The sequence below is a fragment of the Spermophilus citellus genome (genome assembly GCF_964194105.1).
Source record: "Spermophilus citellus genome assembly, chromosome: 3".
NCBI classification, from domain to species: Eukaryota; Metazoa; Chordata; class Mammalia; order Rodentia; family Sciuridae; genus Spermophilus; species Spermophilus citellus.
The window spans coordinates 5,976,562-5,995,271 of NC_138184.1; the positions used below are offsets into that span (position 1 = coordinate 5,976,562).

The following is an 18,710-nucleotide window of genomic DNA, read 5'->3' on the forward strand; positions in this document are numbered from 1 at the left end:
TCCTCTTGTTCCCAGTGTGCCTAAGAGAAACCCAGTGTCCTTCAAGATACAATGTGACTGGACATTCAAGCCCACTCTTGCTCTCATTGTTTCTTTATCTTGTCTAGGTTTTGGGGAAGAAAAAGGGAGCATACAGGAACATGGGGTTTTTTTGAGCCCATTTCTTTAGATATTATGCATACACAAAACTCAGGCATTGAAAGGCTGGTCCCCAATGCAACCACCGTATAGAGATGGGACTTTTAGATAATAATGGATCATAAGGGCTCTGACCTCATCTGTGCATTGATTGGTCCAATAGCCAGAAGAATCATAGCTGAGGATTACTGGGAGGTGGGACTGAGTTGGAGGAAGCAGCTCACTAACAATAAAAATTTTTAAAAAGGGCTGAGGATGTAATTCTGTGACAGAGCACCCTCAGTTTCAATTCCTAGTACCATAGAAGAAAAAGGCAAGGGTGATGAATTGATTCTGCATCTTGGTTGTTATTTCTATCATTGCATTTCTGAGAGTCCATGTTTCAAGGTTCAGCACCTGTATTTTATTTCCAGTGCTCTCTGAGTTTACATGATATGTGCTTACGATCAAAAACAGTTTTTCTGATGTGGATAAAATTTGGGTAGCTGTTTCTGCTATTGTGAATGACACTGTGTATGTGCTTCCTTATGTCCTGGTGAAAATGATGATTAGTTGCATCTTTGAGAGTAACTGATTAGCCATGAGGGTCTAGCTTTCCTCATCTGAGTTAGGGGAGGGATATAGAATTTTTCAAATTCAAGTTTATCTCCTCCACCCCATAGTGTGATGACCTTACATTCACTTGGTGACATCACCCTTACCAAGCATGAGCTTCTACCTGAGTCTTTTGTACTGATTAAATGTTTTAATTCCTGCAAGTCCAACAGCTTTTGACCTATTTAGACATATTTGCCGAGTGTCCTTCTATGTGTCTTTGCAATATCCCTTTTCTACTAACTCCCATAGGTGTACAAGCAGCCTGGACACTGGTGTTGGGAAACTTGTGTGTGGTTTTTTTAAATCCTAATAGTTGGTTTAAGATACAAGAGCAAGTTGTTATTAATTTTGTCAGTTCTTTCCAAATGCTTGCTTATTTTATGTTTCCTTTAATTCCCCTGTTTGAGTTTAAAAATGTGCAACCTATGCTCAATATCATTAGCTCTTGGGAAAATGTAAAAAAAAAAAAAAACCACAATAGGATGCTCCAGGGAGAATGAAAATTGTGAAAAAAAAAGAGATAGGAAGTGTTGGTGAGGACATGAAGAAAGAAGACTTGTATCCTGTTGAAGAGAATGTGAACTAATACAGTCATTATGGGGACCAGCAGGAGGCTCCTCAAAAAGCTAGAGATACAGCCAACATGCACTGGTGTATTTCCCCTGTGTTTTCCTCTAGCAGTTGTAAAAGTTTCTGATCTAATTGCTTTGATCTATTTTAAGTTGACTTTTGTGCTGATTGAGAGACAGGAGCTGGGTTTATTCTTCTACAATTATCCATTCTCCCCACCACCATTTGTTTAAAAAGCTGTCTTTCACCAATGTACGTTTTTGACACCTTTGTCAAGGATCGGACAACTGTATCTGTGTTGGTTTGTCTCCTTGTCTTCTATGGTTTTCCGTTGGTCTGCATGTCTGTTTCTGTGCCTGTACCATGCTGTTTGTATTACTATCACTCTGTAGTACAATTCCAGGTTGGGTATTGTGGTACTTCAGCATTGGTCTCATTGGTCAGAATTGCTTTGGCTATTCTGGGTCTTTAATTCCTTTTGTTAATTTTAGAATTGATTTTCTAATTCACTCTAGAAGGCTGGCATTTTGCTGGGGATTGCATTGAATCTGTAGTTCGCTTTTGGTAGTATGGCATTTTGACAATATCGATTTTGCCTACTGAAACATCTTCTTGTGACCTCTTTAATCTCTTTTTCTAGTGTTCTGTAATTTTTCTTGTAGAGATCTTTACCGTCTTTGGCTAGTTTTATTCCTAGGTATTTTTTAAAGGTGATCATGAATGTAATTCTTTCCCTTGTTTCTTTCTAAATTGGTTTGTTGGTTTGGGGTAGGAAAACAATTAATTTCCAATATAAATATTGTGTCCTGCTCCTTTGCCAAATTTGTTTATCAGATATGGAATTCTTCTGCTGGATTTTTTTAGTGTCTTTTAAGTATAGGACGATCACTTTAAATAGAGATAATTTGACTCCTTCCTGTCCTATTTGTGTCCATTTTATGTCTTTCTCTTGCCTGGATAAAATTTCAAGTGCTGAATTGAGTAGGTGTAGTGAGATTGGACATTGGTCTTCTTCCCGATTTTAGAGGAAATGTTTGTAGTTCTTCTGCATTTAATATGATGCTGGGTTTGAGTTTGTTATATCAGCCTTTGTTATGTTGAGGTGAATCCCTTCTTTTCCTATTTTTTTGGGCTTTTTATCAGCAGGGTGTTAAATTTTTTAATTAAATTATTTATTTATTCTAATTGTTATACATGATGGAAGAATGCAATTCATTTCATATTACACATATAGAACACAAGTTTTCAAGTCACTGATTGTAAACTTTTGTGTCTTCATACATGTACTTAGGGTATTGATGTCTAACTCATCCCACCATCATTTCTACCCGTCTACCACCTCCTCTCCCCTCCCTCCCCTTTGCCCTATCTAAAGTTCCTCCGTCCCTCTCATGCTCTGCACTCATTGCCATTATAAATCAGCATCCTCATATCAAAGAAAACATTCGGCCTTTGGTTTTTTGGGATTGACTTGCTTTACTTAGTATTATATTCTCCAATTCATCCTTTTATCTGCAAATGCTGAGAATGTTCCATTGTGTATATATACCAAAGTTTTCCTACTCATTCATCTACTGAAGGGCATCCAGGTTGTTCCATAATTTAATTATTGTGAATTGTGCTGCTATAAACATCACTATGACTGTGTCCCTGTAGTATGCTGTTTTTAAGTCCTTTGGATATAGATCAAGGAGTGGGATAGCTGGGTCAAATGGTGGTTCCATTCCAAGTTTACAAAGGAATCTCCATACTGCTTTCCATATTGGCTGCACCCATTTGCAGTCCCACTAGCAATGTATGAGTGTGCCTTTCCCCCCACATTCTTGTTAACACTTATTGTTGTTTGTATTCTTGATAGCTGCCATTCTGACTGGAGTGAGATGAAATCTTAAAGTAATTTCGATTTGCATTTCTCTAATTGCTAGAAAAGTTGAACATTTTTTCATATGTTTGTTGATTGATTGTATATCCTCTTCTGAGAAGTGCCTGTTCAGTTCCTTGGCCCATTTATTGATTGGGTTATTTGTTTTTTTGGTGTTAAGGTTTGTGAGTGCTTTATATATCCTAGAGATTAGTGCTCTATCTGATGTGCTTGTGGTAAAGATTTTCTCCCATTCTGTAGGCTCTCTATTCACCTCACTGATGATTTCTTTTGTTAAGAAGAAAGCTTTTTAGTTTGAATCCATCCCATTTATTGATTCTTGGTTTTAATTCTTGCACTATAGGATTCTTGTTAAGAAAGTTGGGGGCCTAATCCAACATGATGAAGATTTGGGTCTACTTTTTCTTCCATTAGGCACAAGGTCTCTGGTTTAATTCATACGTCTTTGATCCACTTTGAGTTTATATATATATATACACACACACAACACAATGTCTTTATTTTTATGCGGTGCTGAGAAAAGAACTGGGGTCCCACCCGTGCGAGGCGAACACTCTACCGCTGAGCCAAAAACCCAGCCCTTGAGTTGAGTTTTGTGCATGGTGAGAGATAGAGATTTAATTTTATTTTGTTACATGTGGATTTTCAGTTTTCCCAGCACCATTTGTTGAAGAAGCTATCTTTTCTTCAAAGTATGTTTTTGGCACCTTTGTCTAATATAAGATAACTGTAGTTACGTGGGTTAGATTCTGTGTCCTCTATTCTGTATTATTGGTCTACAGGCCTAATTTTGTGCCAATATCATGCTGTTCTTATTACTATTGCTCTGTAGCATAATTTAAGGTCTGGAATAGTAATGACACCTGCTTCACTCTTCTTGCTAAGGATTGCTTTGGCTATTCTGGGTCTCTTATTTTTCCAGATGAATTTCATGATTGCCTTTTCTATTTCTGTAAGGAATTTCATTGGGATTTTGACTGGGATTGCATTGAATCTGTATAGTGCTTTTGGTAGTATGTCATTTTGACAATATTAATTCTGCCTATCCAAGAACAAGGTAGATCTTTTCCTAAGGCCTTCTATAATTTCTTTCTTTAGCATGGTGTAGTTTTCATTGTAAAGGTCTTTCACCTCTTTTGTTAAGTTTATTCCTAAGTGTTTTATATTTTTTTGAGGCTATTGTAAATGGGGTGATTTTTCTAGTTTCTCTTTCAATGGATTTGTCACTGATGTACAGAAATGCCTTTGCTTTATGGATGTTGATTTTTATATCCAGCTACTTTGCTGAATTCATTTATTAGTTCTAGGAGATTTCTGGTGGAACGTTTTGGGTCTTCTTGGTACAGACTCATATCATCTGCAAATAGTGATAATTTGAGTTCTTCTTTTCCTATCCATATTCCTTTAATTTCTTTCATCTGTCTGATTGCTCTGGCTAGATTTTCAAGAACTATGTTAAATGGAAGTGGTGACAGAGGGCATCTCTGTCTTGTTCCAGTTTTTAGAGGGAATGCTTTCAATTTTTCTCCTTTTAGAATGATGTTGGCCTGGGGCTTAGCATAGATAGCCTTTACAATGTTGAGGAATGTTCCTGTTATACCTAGTTTTTCTAGTGTTTTGAACATAAAGGGATACTGTATTTTATCAAATGCTTTCTCAGCATCTATTAAGGTGATCATATGATTTTTATCTTTGAGTCTACTGGATTGATGAATTACATTTAATGATTTCCATATGTTAAAACAACCTTGCATTCCTGGGATGAACCCTACTTGATCATGATGCACTATCTTTTTGATATGTTTTTGTATTCAATTTGCCAGAGTTTTATTGAGAACTTTTGCATCTATATTCCTTAGAGATATTCCTCTGAAGTTTTCTTTCTTTGATGTGTCTGGTTTTGGAATCAGGGTTATATTATATTGGCCTCATAGAATGTGTTTGGAAGTGTTCCCTCTTTTTCTATTTTATGAAATAGTGTGAGAAGTATTGGTGTTAGCTCTTTTTTAAAAGCCTTGTAGAACTCAGTTGTGTATCCATCTAGTCCTGGGCTTTTCTTGGTTGGTAGGCTTCTGATGGCATCCTCTATTTCCTTGCTTGAAATTGATCTATTCAAATTGTTTATATCATCCTGATTTAGTTTGGGCATATTATATACCTCTAGAAGTTTGTCAATGCCTTCAATATTATCCATTTTATTGGAGTACAAATTTTCAAAATAATTTCTAATTATCTTCTGTGTTTCTGTAATGTCTGTCACAATATTTCCCTTTTCATCACTGATGGTTGTAATTTGAGTTTTTTCTCTCCTTGTTAGCTTGGCTAATGCTTAACAATTTTATTTATTTTCTCAAAGAATCAAATTTTTGTTTTGTCAATTTTTTTCAATTGTTTCTTTTGTTTCAATTTCGTTGATTTGAGTTCTGATTTTAATTATTTCCTGTCTCCTACTGCTTTTGGGGTTGATTTGTTCTTCTCTTTCTAGGGCTTTGAGTGTAATGTTAGGTCATTTATTTGTTGACTTTTTCTTCTTTGAAGGAATGAACTCCATGCAATGAACTTTCCTCTCAGAACTGCCTTTATAGTGTCCCAGAGATTTTGATATGTTTTATCAGAGTTCTCATTTACCAATAAGAATTTTTAATCTCCTCCTTGATAGCTTTTGCAACCCATTGTTCATCCAATAACATATTATTTATAGTCTCCAGGTGTTGGAGTAGCCTTTATTTTTTAATTTTAGTATTGATTTCTAATCTCATTCCGTTGTGGTCTGATAGAATTCAGGGTAGTATCTGTACTTTTTTGTATTTACTAATATTTGCTTTGTGGCATATGATATGGTCTATTTTAGAGAAAGATCCATGTGCTGCTGAGAAGAAAGTGTATTCCCTCGTTGATGGATAATATACTCTATATATGTCCGTTGAGTCTACATTATTGATTGTATTTGGAAGATTTATCCAGTGGTGAAAGAGGGTGTTGAATTTCATTAAAAGTTTCTCTGCACCTATTGAGATGATCGCATATTTTTTCCTGATATTATTCATGGGATGTATTCCATTTATTGATTTCCAACTTCCTGCATCCCTGGATGGAAATTGTGTTGATCATGATGTATAATCTTATTGATGTGCTTCTGAATTTGATTTTCAGATATTTTGTTAAGGATTTTTGCATCTATGTTTGTTAACAGTGGTCTACTTTATGCTGTTCTGCCACTGAACTGATTTTTAAAATGGACATATGTGTTTCTTTCATGTTCATCAAGGACATGGTTTCATAGTTTCTTTCTTTGATGACTCCTTCTGGTTTAGGTATCAGTATGATACTGGATTTGTAGTGTTAATTTCTATGGAATCATTTCAGGAATGCTGGTGTTCATTTTTCTTTAAATGATCTCGTAAAATTCAGCTGTGAATCCATCCGGTCTTCAGCTCTTCTATGATGGAAGTTTATTTTAATTACTGCTTCAATCTAATTGCTTGTTACTGGGCTTTTCAGAACAATATTTCCTTGATTTAATTTGGTAGGTCATATATGTTTAGAAATTTATCCATTTTGGGCAGATTTTTCCAATATTTTGGTATATAAGTTTTCAAAATAGTTCCTACAGATCTTCTGGATTTCAGTGTTGTCTGTTGTAATATCTCCTTTTTCATCTCTAATTTTATTAATTTGAGACTTCCCTCTCTTTCTTTTGGTTGGTTTGCCTAAGAGTTTATCAATCTTGTCCATCTTTCAAAAAGCTAACCCTTTATTACATTGATCCTCTGTACTGTTTCCTTCTTTTCTATTTAAATTTGTCCCTTATCTTTATTGTTTTGATCTTGATTTATCTCAATTATTTATCACAGCAGCTACAAATTAACTCACACAACATCTTATCTAATATTTACAAATACATTATACCCACATGCAAAGGGAATATCTTTATACCTAAAATTTAATAAAGCTTTCTGAAATCATTAATTTAAAAGAGATTCTTTTGTTTGTAACCTAAAAGGAAGACTGCAAAAGTGCCTGGTCTTGCATGATCAGGGCCCGTGCAATGCAGCTGAGCAGAGACAGGGCAGAGAGCTGAGTGGTGCAATCATGGCCCCAAGGGTCAGGATCCAGCCACCATGAATCCCTCACTCCTGCAGAGTTGGTCTTCAAGGACCTGCACTCTTGGGATCAGATTGTTTGTAAAATAGCTATTTTAATGAGGAGCTCTGGATATTGATCTCCAGAGATACAGAGAATCTAGGAGTGACTGTGGGACCACCTCACTCAGCATCCCTGCCCAGTCGGGAAGCAGCACCTGGGCTTCCTCCCACAGATGAGCCTTCCTGACCAGGGTTCCACTGCCTCATTCAGTCTGTCCTCATTTCCTGGAGACCCATCTTTCATCTTCAATATCCAGGTGAAGTCCTGGACAACATTCTTCTTGAATCCAGCAAGGTAATGGTAGCTCCTTTAGTTAATGCTTTGGAAGTGTGATTCATATATTTAATTAATTCACTTTCATTTTTTAAAATTGTTGCATTATAATTATTTCACATTCATATATGCACACAATAGCAATTTTAATTTATTTATGATTTAGTTCATTTTATTGATGCATATCCATTATACAGAATGGTGGATTCCATTGTTGCTCATTCACACATACGTGAAAACACTGTTTGATCAGTTTTCTTTCCCAACACCTCCCCACACTCTCTCCTCCTCCCTCCCTGTGACACCCTCCTTTTACCTTAACGGCCACCCTTCTACTTTCATGATATCATTCCTTTCTTCTCTCTACTTTATCCACATGAGAGAAAACATGACACTTTTTCTCTGAGTGTGATGCTTAATCTTAATTGTTACCTGATTGGATTGAGAGACACGTGGGAAACGTCGAGGATTCAGGGACTTCTGGGAGTGCCAATAGCATTTGCAGTAACAATCGACCTGTGGGCAGGCAAACTGAGGGGGACACCAGTCCTGAAAGAGGGCAGTACTGTCCAGTAGGCTGGAAGCCCAGATGGAACACAAGAGGAAGAAGGAGGAAGCTGCGTGAATACAAGTTCCATCATTTGGGGACCTCAGCTCTGCTCCTTCACTCTTCCAGCATAGATTCCCACCCGCGTTTCTCCAGGAATCCTCAGAGCTTCAGCCTGTTCCTGTGTCATTGGTCCCTCTTAATCTGAGGCTTGAGCTTCCTGGAATGAGTAGCTACTTTTCCCTCTGGCTCTCCAGCGTGCAGATGGCCACTGTGGGACTATCTCACTTCTGTGTAAGCCCATCTGATAAATCCCCCTTTATGATTAAACATGTCCATATCTGGTTGGTTCTGTTCCTGACTAGAACACCCTGACTAATACCCTGTCTGATTGATTTTGCTCAAAGTCACTTGATTTTAAATTTATATGTATTTTGTCATTTGCCCACGCCAAATAAATATCGTAATCTCTCATGTTTCCCTCCTATTTTTCTAAATGACCATTACGCCCGAGGGAATTTTGCCCAGTAAGCACCTCCCTGATATTTGTGTTTATTGGGCTAGTTATGTTTCCTTGCTTTCTGCCTTTCTCGGCTTCGCAGACACATTGTTTCTCTCTCGGAAATGGATACTTCCAAGGTCAATAGCTTATGACAGTCAAGAGAAACCAATAGAAGATATCAGTATGAGAGTCCCATGGTGGAGATCACTGTGCTGGGTACTTTTGTTCTATGTGTTTCTCGTCATGAAATATTCCCAGTTTTTTCCCCACCTTCATAGAGCAAAATTGAATAAAATTTGTGTGTGTTCATGGTGTACAATGAGACGATCAGGTGCACATTGTATATTTTGCAAAATGCTGACCACCGTCAAGGTTGATTAGCATACCCAACGTGCAGTTCCGATCATACAAACAGAACCTCAGGCTTCTCAGAGAGTTGATGACTTTTCCCTTCACAAAGCATGTGATGAAGTCTGGATGGCATTCAAAGTGAGTAGGACCAAGATTGCACCACACGGTAAATGCTGTCATAGCATCTTTTGTCTCCCTCGGAGGACAGAGACCATGTCTCTGTAGTAAGCTCCTAGTTGGACCCTGATGTTCTTATAATTATATTTATCTTATAAGGTTCTTTTCTCTGAGTATCATAAAATCATTATATTTTGATCTGTTTTCTTAGATGTCCATTCTCACTTTTCTGTCCTGTAGTGTGTGTGTGTGTGTATAATATATATATATATATATATATATATATATATATATATATATATATATATATATATAATTTATATGTCACCTATCAGTTTAAGAGAATTCCCTTGGGATGAGATAGAGAATTTAAGAGATTAAGGAGCCTCTCTGCCCTTAGAATTAATGGCCAAAAACAATGACATTCAGTGCTGTGGAATAGTTCAGCAAACTCAAGAATAGAGACTGAATTTTCTGTCTTCCTCAGGTAACAGGGCCGGGTGCCATCTACCCCAGAGATGGACATACTTTGAAGACAAGGGAAAGACTAGAGAATTTGATCAGGAAGAAAATGTTAAAATTGCAAAGAAAAATTATTAGACCTGACTAAGCATGCAGGAATGCTAGCATTCTGCACTGTCCAAAGGCATTTACAGAGATCGATTCAGAGTCTACCCAGCATTTGGACTATCAGAGCTTGGCCCCAGTCTGAGCTAAGCACCTAGTGTGGGTCTTAACATCCATGATATAACCTCACCTTGCCTAATGGTCCTCAGGGGTAAGTGGAAAAGATATTAAGGAATGAGACGTCTACAACAAAAAACTCCTGAGACAATTCTGAAGCAAGCCACAGTCATGGAACCATTTCTTTAGAAGACAGATTTCAAAATTCCATTCTTTTTTATATGGCTTAGAAAAATCCTGAGTGGAAACTATATATTTTTTCTTGGCTTCATTCTCTATACTCAGGATGATGCATGAAGCGGTGTTGGTGGTCAACAAAAGTTTATTTAAATAAAGGGCATGGAGGGAAAAGGAGGGGTGAGTGAAGAAGAGGAGATGGAGAAGCGGTAGAGGAGGCATGTGAACACTGAGTTCACAGTAACTATCAGAAAGGTTTTGTTTTTAAGGTACTCGTTCTCAAAATTCAGTATACATCAGAGCCGTTTAGACGGCTTGTTGAAATATATACTACCATCCTCCTCCTCCTCAGCATGTATTATCAGAAAATCTGGAGTGGGGACAAAGTAGGGACAAAGAAAGTGACTTCATTCCTATAATCTTTCCAAATACTGTTCCTGCTCTGCACACATTTTTTTGTGTGTGTGTGCAAGTGAAAGATCTTCATTTTTTTTTGGTTCTAATTAGTTATACATGACAGTAGAATGCACTTTGACACATGATAAATAAATGAAATATAACTTCTAATTCTCCTGGTTGTAAATTTGAAGAATCACACTGGTCGTGTAATTATGTATGTCCACAGGATAATGTCCAGTTAACTCTACTGTCCTTCCTACCTCCTCCCTTCATTCCCTTCTGCTTAATCCAAAGTACTTCTGTTTTTACCTCGCCCCTCCCTACTGTTAATTAGCATCCACATATCAGAAAAAACATTCGGCCTTTGTTTTGGGGGGGATTGGTTTATTTCACTTAGCATGATATTCTCCAACTCCATCCATTTACTGGCAATTGCCATAACTTCATTCTTCTTTAAAGATGAGTAGTATTCCAGTGTGCACATATACCACAGTTTCTTTATCCATTCATCTGTTGAAGGACACCTAGGTTGGTTCCACAGTTGAGCTATTGTGAATTGAGCGCTGCACACATTTTTTTTTATCCTTCTGCTTCATTCTTCAGATTCACCAGTGACATGGGACCCAGAAACCACACAGCTGTTTCAGAATTCCTTCTCCTGGGCCTGACAGATGACCCAGCCCTGCAGCCCCTCATTTTCAGCCTGTTCCTGTCCATGTACCTGGTCACAGTGCTGGGGAACCTGCTCATCATCCTGGTGGTCAGCTCTGACCCCTGCCTCCACACCCCCATGTACTTCTTCCTCTGTAATCTTTCCTTTAATGACATCTGCTTAAGCACCACCACAGTCCCCAAAATGCTGCAAAATATCCACACACAGGACCAGAGCGTCACTTACACAGGCTGTCTCTCCCAAGCCTGCTTTGTCATAATTTTTGCACTCATGGAAAATTGTCTGCTTGCAGTGATGGCTTATGACCGATATGTGGCCATTTGTCACCCCCTGAGGTACACAGTCATCATGAACCCCTGCCTCTGTGTCCTGCTGGTCCTGGTCTCTCTGCCCATGAGCATGGTGGACGGCCTCCTGCAGAGTCTGATGGTGCTGCGGCTGTCCTTCTGCACAGACCTGGAGGTCCCCCACTTCTTCTGTGAACTCGCTCAGGTCATCAAGCTGGCCTGTTCTGACACCCTAGTGGATAACATTCTGATCTATGTTGCAATATGCATCTTTGCTGGTGTTCCTCTCTCTGGGATCATTTTCTCTTATGTTCACATTGTGTCCTCTGTCTTGAGGATGCCATCAGCAGAAGGAAAGCACAAAGCCTTTTCCACCTGTGGGTCTCACCTGTGTGTTGTTTCTTTGTACTATGGGACAGGTTTGGGGGTGTACATTAGTTCTGTAGTTAATGACTCCCCCAGGAAGACAGCAGTGGCTTCAGTGATGTACTCTGTGGTCCCTCAAATGCTGAATCCCTTTATCTACAGCTTGAGGAACAGGGACATGAAGAAAGCCTTGAAGAACCTCATAGGAAAACTGGCTTCTTTTCTATGATCTGTCGATCGCTTGAGACTCATATTTCTAGAGTCAGCCAAAGTGAGGGGATTTATGATGTGCCAACATGCCTGATGCTTCTGTCTCCACATTCTTCTAAAATGACAAGAAAATATAGCGACCAGCTGCTTTTCAACTTCTCTTTCAACTTCCCATTGCTTTTTGTCTTGCTCTCTGATGTTTGACTCAGGATTTCAATTCTCCAAACACGAATGCTTTGCACTGGTTTAAAAAAAGCAGACCCTGAAGGAGGGGTCTAATTTTAGCAAATCATAAATATTTTTAGCGAATGTGGTGCCTTCTGAAAAGTAGGGAAGTTGGAGGAGGTGAATGGTGTCACATGGAGAGTGCAGCTTCCCCAGATCCTGTGGTTGTGAGGAAAAGATACTGAAGTGCATTTGTACTCAGAATTCATATTTCTCATTGTTTATGATGTTTGCAAAATGATTTCAGGCTTCAATCTCTGTGTAATTGCTTTGAGTCCATCAAATGCAGCCTGGGTTGGGGGTTGAATATTAGTGATATTTTATGGATCAGTCTCAGAATAAGGAGAGTTGTTGAAGGCTGGTAGGGCAGGGGAAGATGTGTGCAAGGTTGAGGTCATGTCTAGAGACTATATTCAGCTTGATCCCATGGTTAGGGCCACGTGTGTTGCACCTCTCACAATTAGACTGACCCTAAGGCAAATGATGTGGCTATTCATACTCAGGTAGGTAATCACTGAGATGTTCCCTGGAAAGCTGCATCCTGATGAGGTCACACCCCATCACCCTTCTCAGTTTCAATATTTATAAAATTCACATCAATTGAATATGTCCGTGTCCTGAAGTTGTTTTGTGGTACTTGGACACTGTGTGAAATGCCATCGCTTCTCATAGAAAAAGAAACCCTAACTCTGATACACTGAGACAAGGAGGAGAAATATTGTTCATGTAGATAATTTCCAATGTAGGATTATGTAGCTCTGGAGATGACTGCTTCATTGTATCCCATGTGGGGTGGTCTCTGTGGTGGGCTTTTTCTCCTCTGTTTTCCAAGTTGGTTGCAGCTTTGCAAAATCCCACAGAAGCCATCTATGTCACCGAATGAGTAAGTGGGGACCCTCAAAATGATACCTTTCTGTCCCAAATCTCCTCACTTGTTCAATATACATACATGATAGGAGCATTTCATGTTGAAATGGATTTCATTTTTTGCAGAGAATCATCTTATTCCAGATAACTGTAGATGGGTCTTAACTGTAATTTCATACATCATTATAAGATACACAGGAGTGGGAATAGAAACTGGATTAAGGCAGGCTGTTTTGATTGCTAATAATTTAAAAAAAATTTAATTTGTTTTAATTAGTTAGACAGGACAGTAGAATGTATTTATGCACTTTGACAGATCACACATAGATGGGACATAATTTCTCATTTTTCTGAGTTTACATGTTGCAGAATCACATTGGTCATGCAGCCACATACATACATACAGTAATAATTTATGTTTCATTCTACTATCTTTCCTATCCCCACATCCCCTCCCCTCCCCTCCCTTCACTTCTCTCTACCTAATCTAAGGTAACACTATTCTTCCCTAGTACCCTCTCCAACTCCTGCCTTATCATGAATTAGTATCTGCATATTAGAGAAAACATTCGGCCTTTGGTTTTTTGGGGATTGGCTTATCTTATTTCACTTAGCATGTCAATTTACTTCTTTTTGACCTTCAATGTTATAAATGGATTCTGGGTCTTGGTGGCACTTCTGGGGGTCCCTTATTTTACTAGGTTTAGCAGGTGTTCATTCCTTTTCAGTCCCATTCTTAAATGATGTGAGGTTACAACAAAAAATAATTTTGCATAGTCATTATTGCTAGTTTGAATAAAGCGGGTTGAACATTCTCCCGATGGAGAATTCCCGATGGAGTTTTGGCATGGTTTTTTTCCTGCTGGTGGGTATAAGGGTATAAGTTTTTTTCCTGCTGGTGGGTATAAGGGTATAAGTTACCGCTTTGTGCTGTTAGGTGGAATTTTCTTAAGTGGTTGAACTAACTTGCCTGGCCACTAGGTGACGCTGGTGTTCCACATAATCAGTGAACTTCCATCTCCCAGACCATCTGGTGGTGTGAAATATGGTTTTGCTAATTTACTTTTTTTCTGCCGCTACTTATTTATTTTTGTTTTTCCATGTATTAAATGAGCCACTTTCGCCAATTTGGATGAAGATATTTCGTTGAGGTGTTTGTCTTTTCTGTTAATATACCGAAGGTCTTTATTTAACTAGAGTCAACCCCTTTTAGTCATGTGACTGCCAAGTCTCAGTTCATCTGTTTGACTCATTTACACCAGCGTTACAGTGGACAGTGGAGGCCAGGTGTTCCCTTTACTAGGGTTGAATATGCCTGTATTTCCTCCAATGCCGTGGGCTTGTTATCTCGGTCCTTGTTCCTGATGCCAGTCCAGTAGTGAGAACATGGTATTGGGGAAAAGATTTTGTGCTTTGACAACAAGGAGAAATACAGACACCTCCTGTCCCAAAAGCTGTGATTCTCTCCATCAAAGGGAGCAGGGGACTTTTAAAGAGGCGATTCAAAGGCCACATTCCGTGCCTTCTCTGTCAGATTGTAATTCATTCGTTAATTTGGGAGATGGTCTTTTTTGAGATCTTCTGGTGCCATCCCCAAACTCTGTATTATTTGGTTCCTGTGGTGGGTGTGTGTCAAGGACAGACAACTCTGCCTGAGGTGGGGAGGAAAGGTAATACTGTTTCCCTGAGATTAGGGAGTGGAGAGATTAGGAGGAGGAAGGAGAGGAAGAGAAAGAAACATGTCCTTTTAAAAATAAGTCCCCGTGGCAGAGCAGCAAGGGCTGTGTTCAAGATATAAAATGGACCAGTGCTACAGGCTTAATAATTATAGGTAACAAAAGCTGCAATTCTACATTATAAAAGGTTTAGAGTTTCACGCGTAGTTTAAAGGCATGGACTTTTCTAGTGTAGCTGCGTCCACTTCACCTTTAGGATAGAGTCCTCCCTGCTCTCAGGTGATTTTAAAGGGGCTTGTTTTTATTTTCCTCTCCCCCCTCTCCCCCTCCCTAACCTGGGGGCAGGGAAGGAGATTACCATTTCCTTTCCTAGGCCTCCTTATCACCTCTTGAGCACAAGTCACTGGAAAATGGACATGACTGTCTTCCAAATTAACAGGTGAATTTCAAGGGACCATCAGGGTGCACCTGGAATGTAGCCTTTGCACCTTTTCTTTGAAAGTCCTGTGTTTTCCCTGATGGGCGCCTCTGGGACAGGAGTCCCCTTGCTTCTCCTTTGCTAGCAAAGCAATAAACCTTCGTTTTTCTTTTTCTCAAAACTGTGTCCTCCTTATTAAATTGGCACTGGGGACAAAGACTGAGTTTCAGTGACACTAGAATTTGTTTTGTTTGTTTGTTTGACATCTGGTAGAAATCCACAGATTTTTTTTCTCCAATTCATCAATAAATAAGTTGTTTATTTATGTACTTATATTTTTCTGCATTCTCTTGTTGGAATAATATCTCTCTGTAAGTATGGTCTTAGCCTGTTAGGATAGCCTTAGCCTAAGCAACTCCATTTTAAAATAAACCTGCAGTCCCACCAGGCATAAGCCTTCAGAGCCCTCCAATATGTCAATCAGGCATGGCCTGATAAAGACAAGTCACTTTCCACAACCCAGATATGAGTCAGGGTGAAGTCACAGGTGATTTGCCTTTGCCCTGATAAGAGTCAGAGGTGCAAGCCATATGTCCTAGCTCTAAAATATAAGATGCCACTAAGAACCCTGGTAACAGCTGATAGGACCTAAAGGGTGAGAAGAAGCCCCCAAATTTATTATAAATGATGGAGCAAATGAACACACATTAGAGCCAGCTGAGAGCCTGATGAGGACCTGGACTGACATCCAACTCTTATCATCATCTGCCTGATCCTCTGCATCATCCTCAAGGCTCTCAAACTCTGCAGTAGCCTCCCGACCCTAGTGGTGAGAAGAGCGACTTCTCCTACAACCATCTCCTCAGCCAGCTGTCAACTCCACCCCAGGAGAAGCCTCCATCGGTTCCCGACCTGATAACTGTGGTCTGAGTGAGTGTGCATCTGCTGGATTGAAGACCTAAGACTTGAGACTTGAACTTAGCACACAGAGGGAATGTCTGTAATGAGTCTGTCATGATTAAGTGTGTTTGCAGTGCTTAGAATTAGAATTGTGTGCTTTGAAATGATTCCATTGCAGTGCCCAGCATTAAAGATTGTCATTTTTCTTGATAGAGAACCTATAGACTGATTGTATTGAGTGATTTTAGTGAATAAAACATTGAAAGGGCAGAAGCACATGGACATTCTGTATTTCTCCCCCTCGACTGTGTAAGTTGCACCTTTGCCTACTGCGACACTCTCCATACCCTAATGTCTTACATCTATTTTATTATAGCATGCCAACCTCCTAAAATTAAGGTGACTGTGGTAACAATCCTTTGACATTCTTTTCCTTACAACCACAAATGTAGCTTGTACCACAGGTTAACAAATTTCCTGTTAGTATGCAATTTTATGCAACAATAGTGAACACTGATAATTTAAATCTGGGGTCTATAGTCTTTAGGAAACATGTATATTGATAAGGCCATGAAACTGGGAACAGTTGGTAGAGTCACTTTAAAAAGGCAATGGAACATAGTTATATGGCATACTTAGTTCAGATAATCACACAGAATATTTTAGAAATTGTTAAGTATAATAATAAAAATGGATGTCCACCATTTCATACATACGATTGTCACTTTAAATTTCTGAGTTTGTTAGAAGGATTACATTCTCTATATTGTCACTTGCAATTATACAGGAAATAGGTAAATGATCCTTTTTTAATTGCTTTTATTTTTAAAATACATGACAGCGTAATGCATCCCAATTCTTATTACACATATAGAACAATTTTTCATATCTCTGTTTGTATATAAAGTATGTTCACACCAATTCATGTCTTCATACATGTGCTTTGGATAACAATGATCATCACATTCCACCATCATTGCTAACTTCCTGCCCCCTCCCTTCTCCTCTCACCCATCTGCCCTATCTAGACTTTGTCTATTCCTCCCATGCTCCCCCTCCTTACCCCACTATGAGTCAGTTACCTTTCCTAGACCATTCCTAGGTCTCTGGTCCATTTTGAGTTAAGTTTTGTGCATGGTGAGAGATAGGGGTTTAATTTCATTTTGTTGCATATGGATTTCCAGTTTTCCCAGCATCATTTGTTGAAGATGATATCTTTTCTTCAGTGCATGTTTTTGGCACTTTTGTCCAATATAATTTTAATTTTATGGGTTAATATCTGTGTACTCTATTCTGTACCCTTGGTCTACCAGTCTGTTTTGGTGCCAATACCATGCTGTTTTTGTTACTATTACTCTGTAGTATAGTTTAAGGTGTGGTATAGTGATGCCACCTGCTTCACTCTTCCTGCTAAGGATTGCTTTAGCTATTTTCTGGGTATCTTATTTTTCCAGATGAATTTCATGATTGCTTTTTCTATTTCTATGAGGAATGCCATTGGGATTTTGATCAGATTTGCATTAAATCTGTATAGTGTTTTTGGTAGTATGGTCATTTTGATAATATTAATTCTGCCTATCTAAGAGCAAGGTAGATCTTTCCATCTTCTAAGGTCTTCTTTGATTTCTTTCTTTAGCATGTTGTAGTTTTCATTGTAGAGGTCTTTCACCTCTTTTGTTAAGTTTATTCCCAAGTATTTTTTGAGACTATTATAAATGGGGTAGTTTTCCTCATTTCCCTCTCAGAGGATTTGTCACTTGATATACAGAAATGCCTTTGACTTATGGGTGTTGATTTTATAACCTGCTATTTTGCTGAATTCATTTACTAGTTCTAGAAGTTTTCAGGTGGAGCTTTTTGGATCTTCTAGGTATAGAATCATATCATCAGCAAATAGTGCTAATTTAAGTTCTTCTTTTCCTATACACATCCCTTTAATTTCTTTCATCTGTCTAATTGCTCTGGCCAGTGTTTCAAGAACTATGTTAAATAGAAGGGGTGAAAGAGAGCATCCCTCTTTCAGCATTGAGATATGGTCCTGTTATCCTTAGTTTTTCTAGTGTTTTGAAGGGGTGCTTGTATTTTGTCAAATGCTTTTTCTGCATCTATTGAGATGATCGTATGACTTTTATTTTTGAGTCTTTTGATGTGATGAATTACATTTATTGATTTCCTTGTGTTGAACCAACCTTGCATCCCTGGGATGAATTCCACATGATCATGGTGCATGATTTTCTTGGTATGTTTTTGCATTCAATTTGTCAGAATTTTATTGAGAATTTTTGCATCTATGTTCATTAGAGATATTGGTCTGAAGTTTTCTTTCTTTGATGTGTCTTTGTCTGGTTTTGGGATCAGGGTGATATTGGCCTCATAGAATGTGTTTGGAAGTGCTGCCGGTTTTTCTATTTCCTGAAATAAATCGAAGAGTATTGGTATTAGTTCTTTCTTAAAGACTTGTAGAACTCGGCTGTGTATCCATCTGGTCCTGGGCATTTCTTGGTTGGTAGGCTTCTGATGCCGTCTTTTATTTCATCACTTGATATTGGTCTGTTTAAATTGTGTATATCTTCCTGATTAAATCTGGGCAAGTCATATGACTTAAGAAATTTGTCAATGCCTTCAATATCTTCTATTTTATTGGAGTGTAAATTTTCAAAATAATTTCTAATTATCTTCTGTATTTCTGTAGTGTCTGTTGTGAT

At 38.5% G+C, this 18,710-nt stretch overlaps 1 protein-coding gene across 1 annotated transcript; it reads left to right on the forward strand.

Moving 5' to 3' along the window:
- Positions 1-10,999: 10,999 nt before the first annotated feature.
- Positions 11,000-11,938, forward strand: LOC308645912 (olfactory receptor 7G2-like; the record flags this gene model as incomplete). Its single annotated transcript, XM_081288367.1, has 1 exon — positions 11,000-11,938. The coding sequence occupies one exon, from the start codon at positions 11,000-11,002 to the stop codon at positions 11,936-11,938; it is 939 nt and encodes a 312-aa protein (XP_081144493.1).
- Between the last annotated feature and the right edge of the window lie 6,772 nt (positions 11,939-18,710).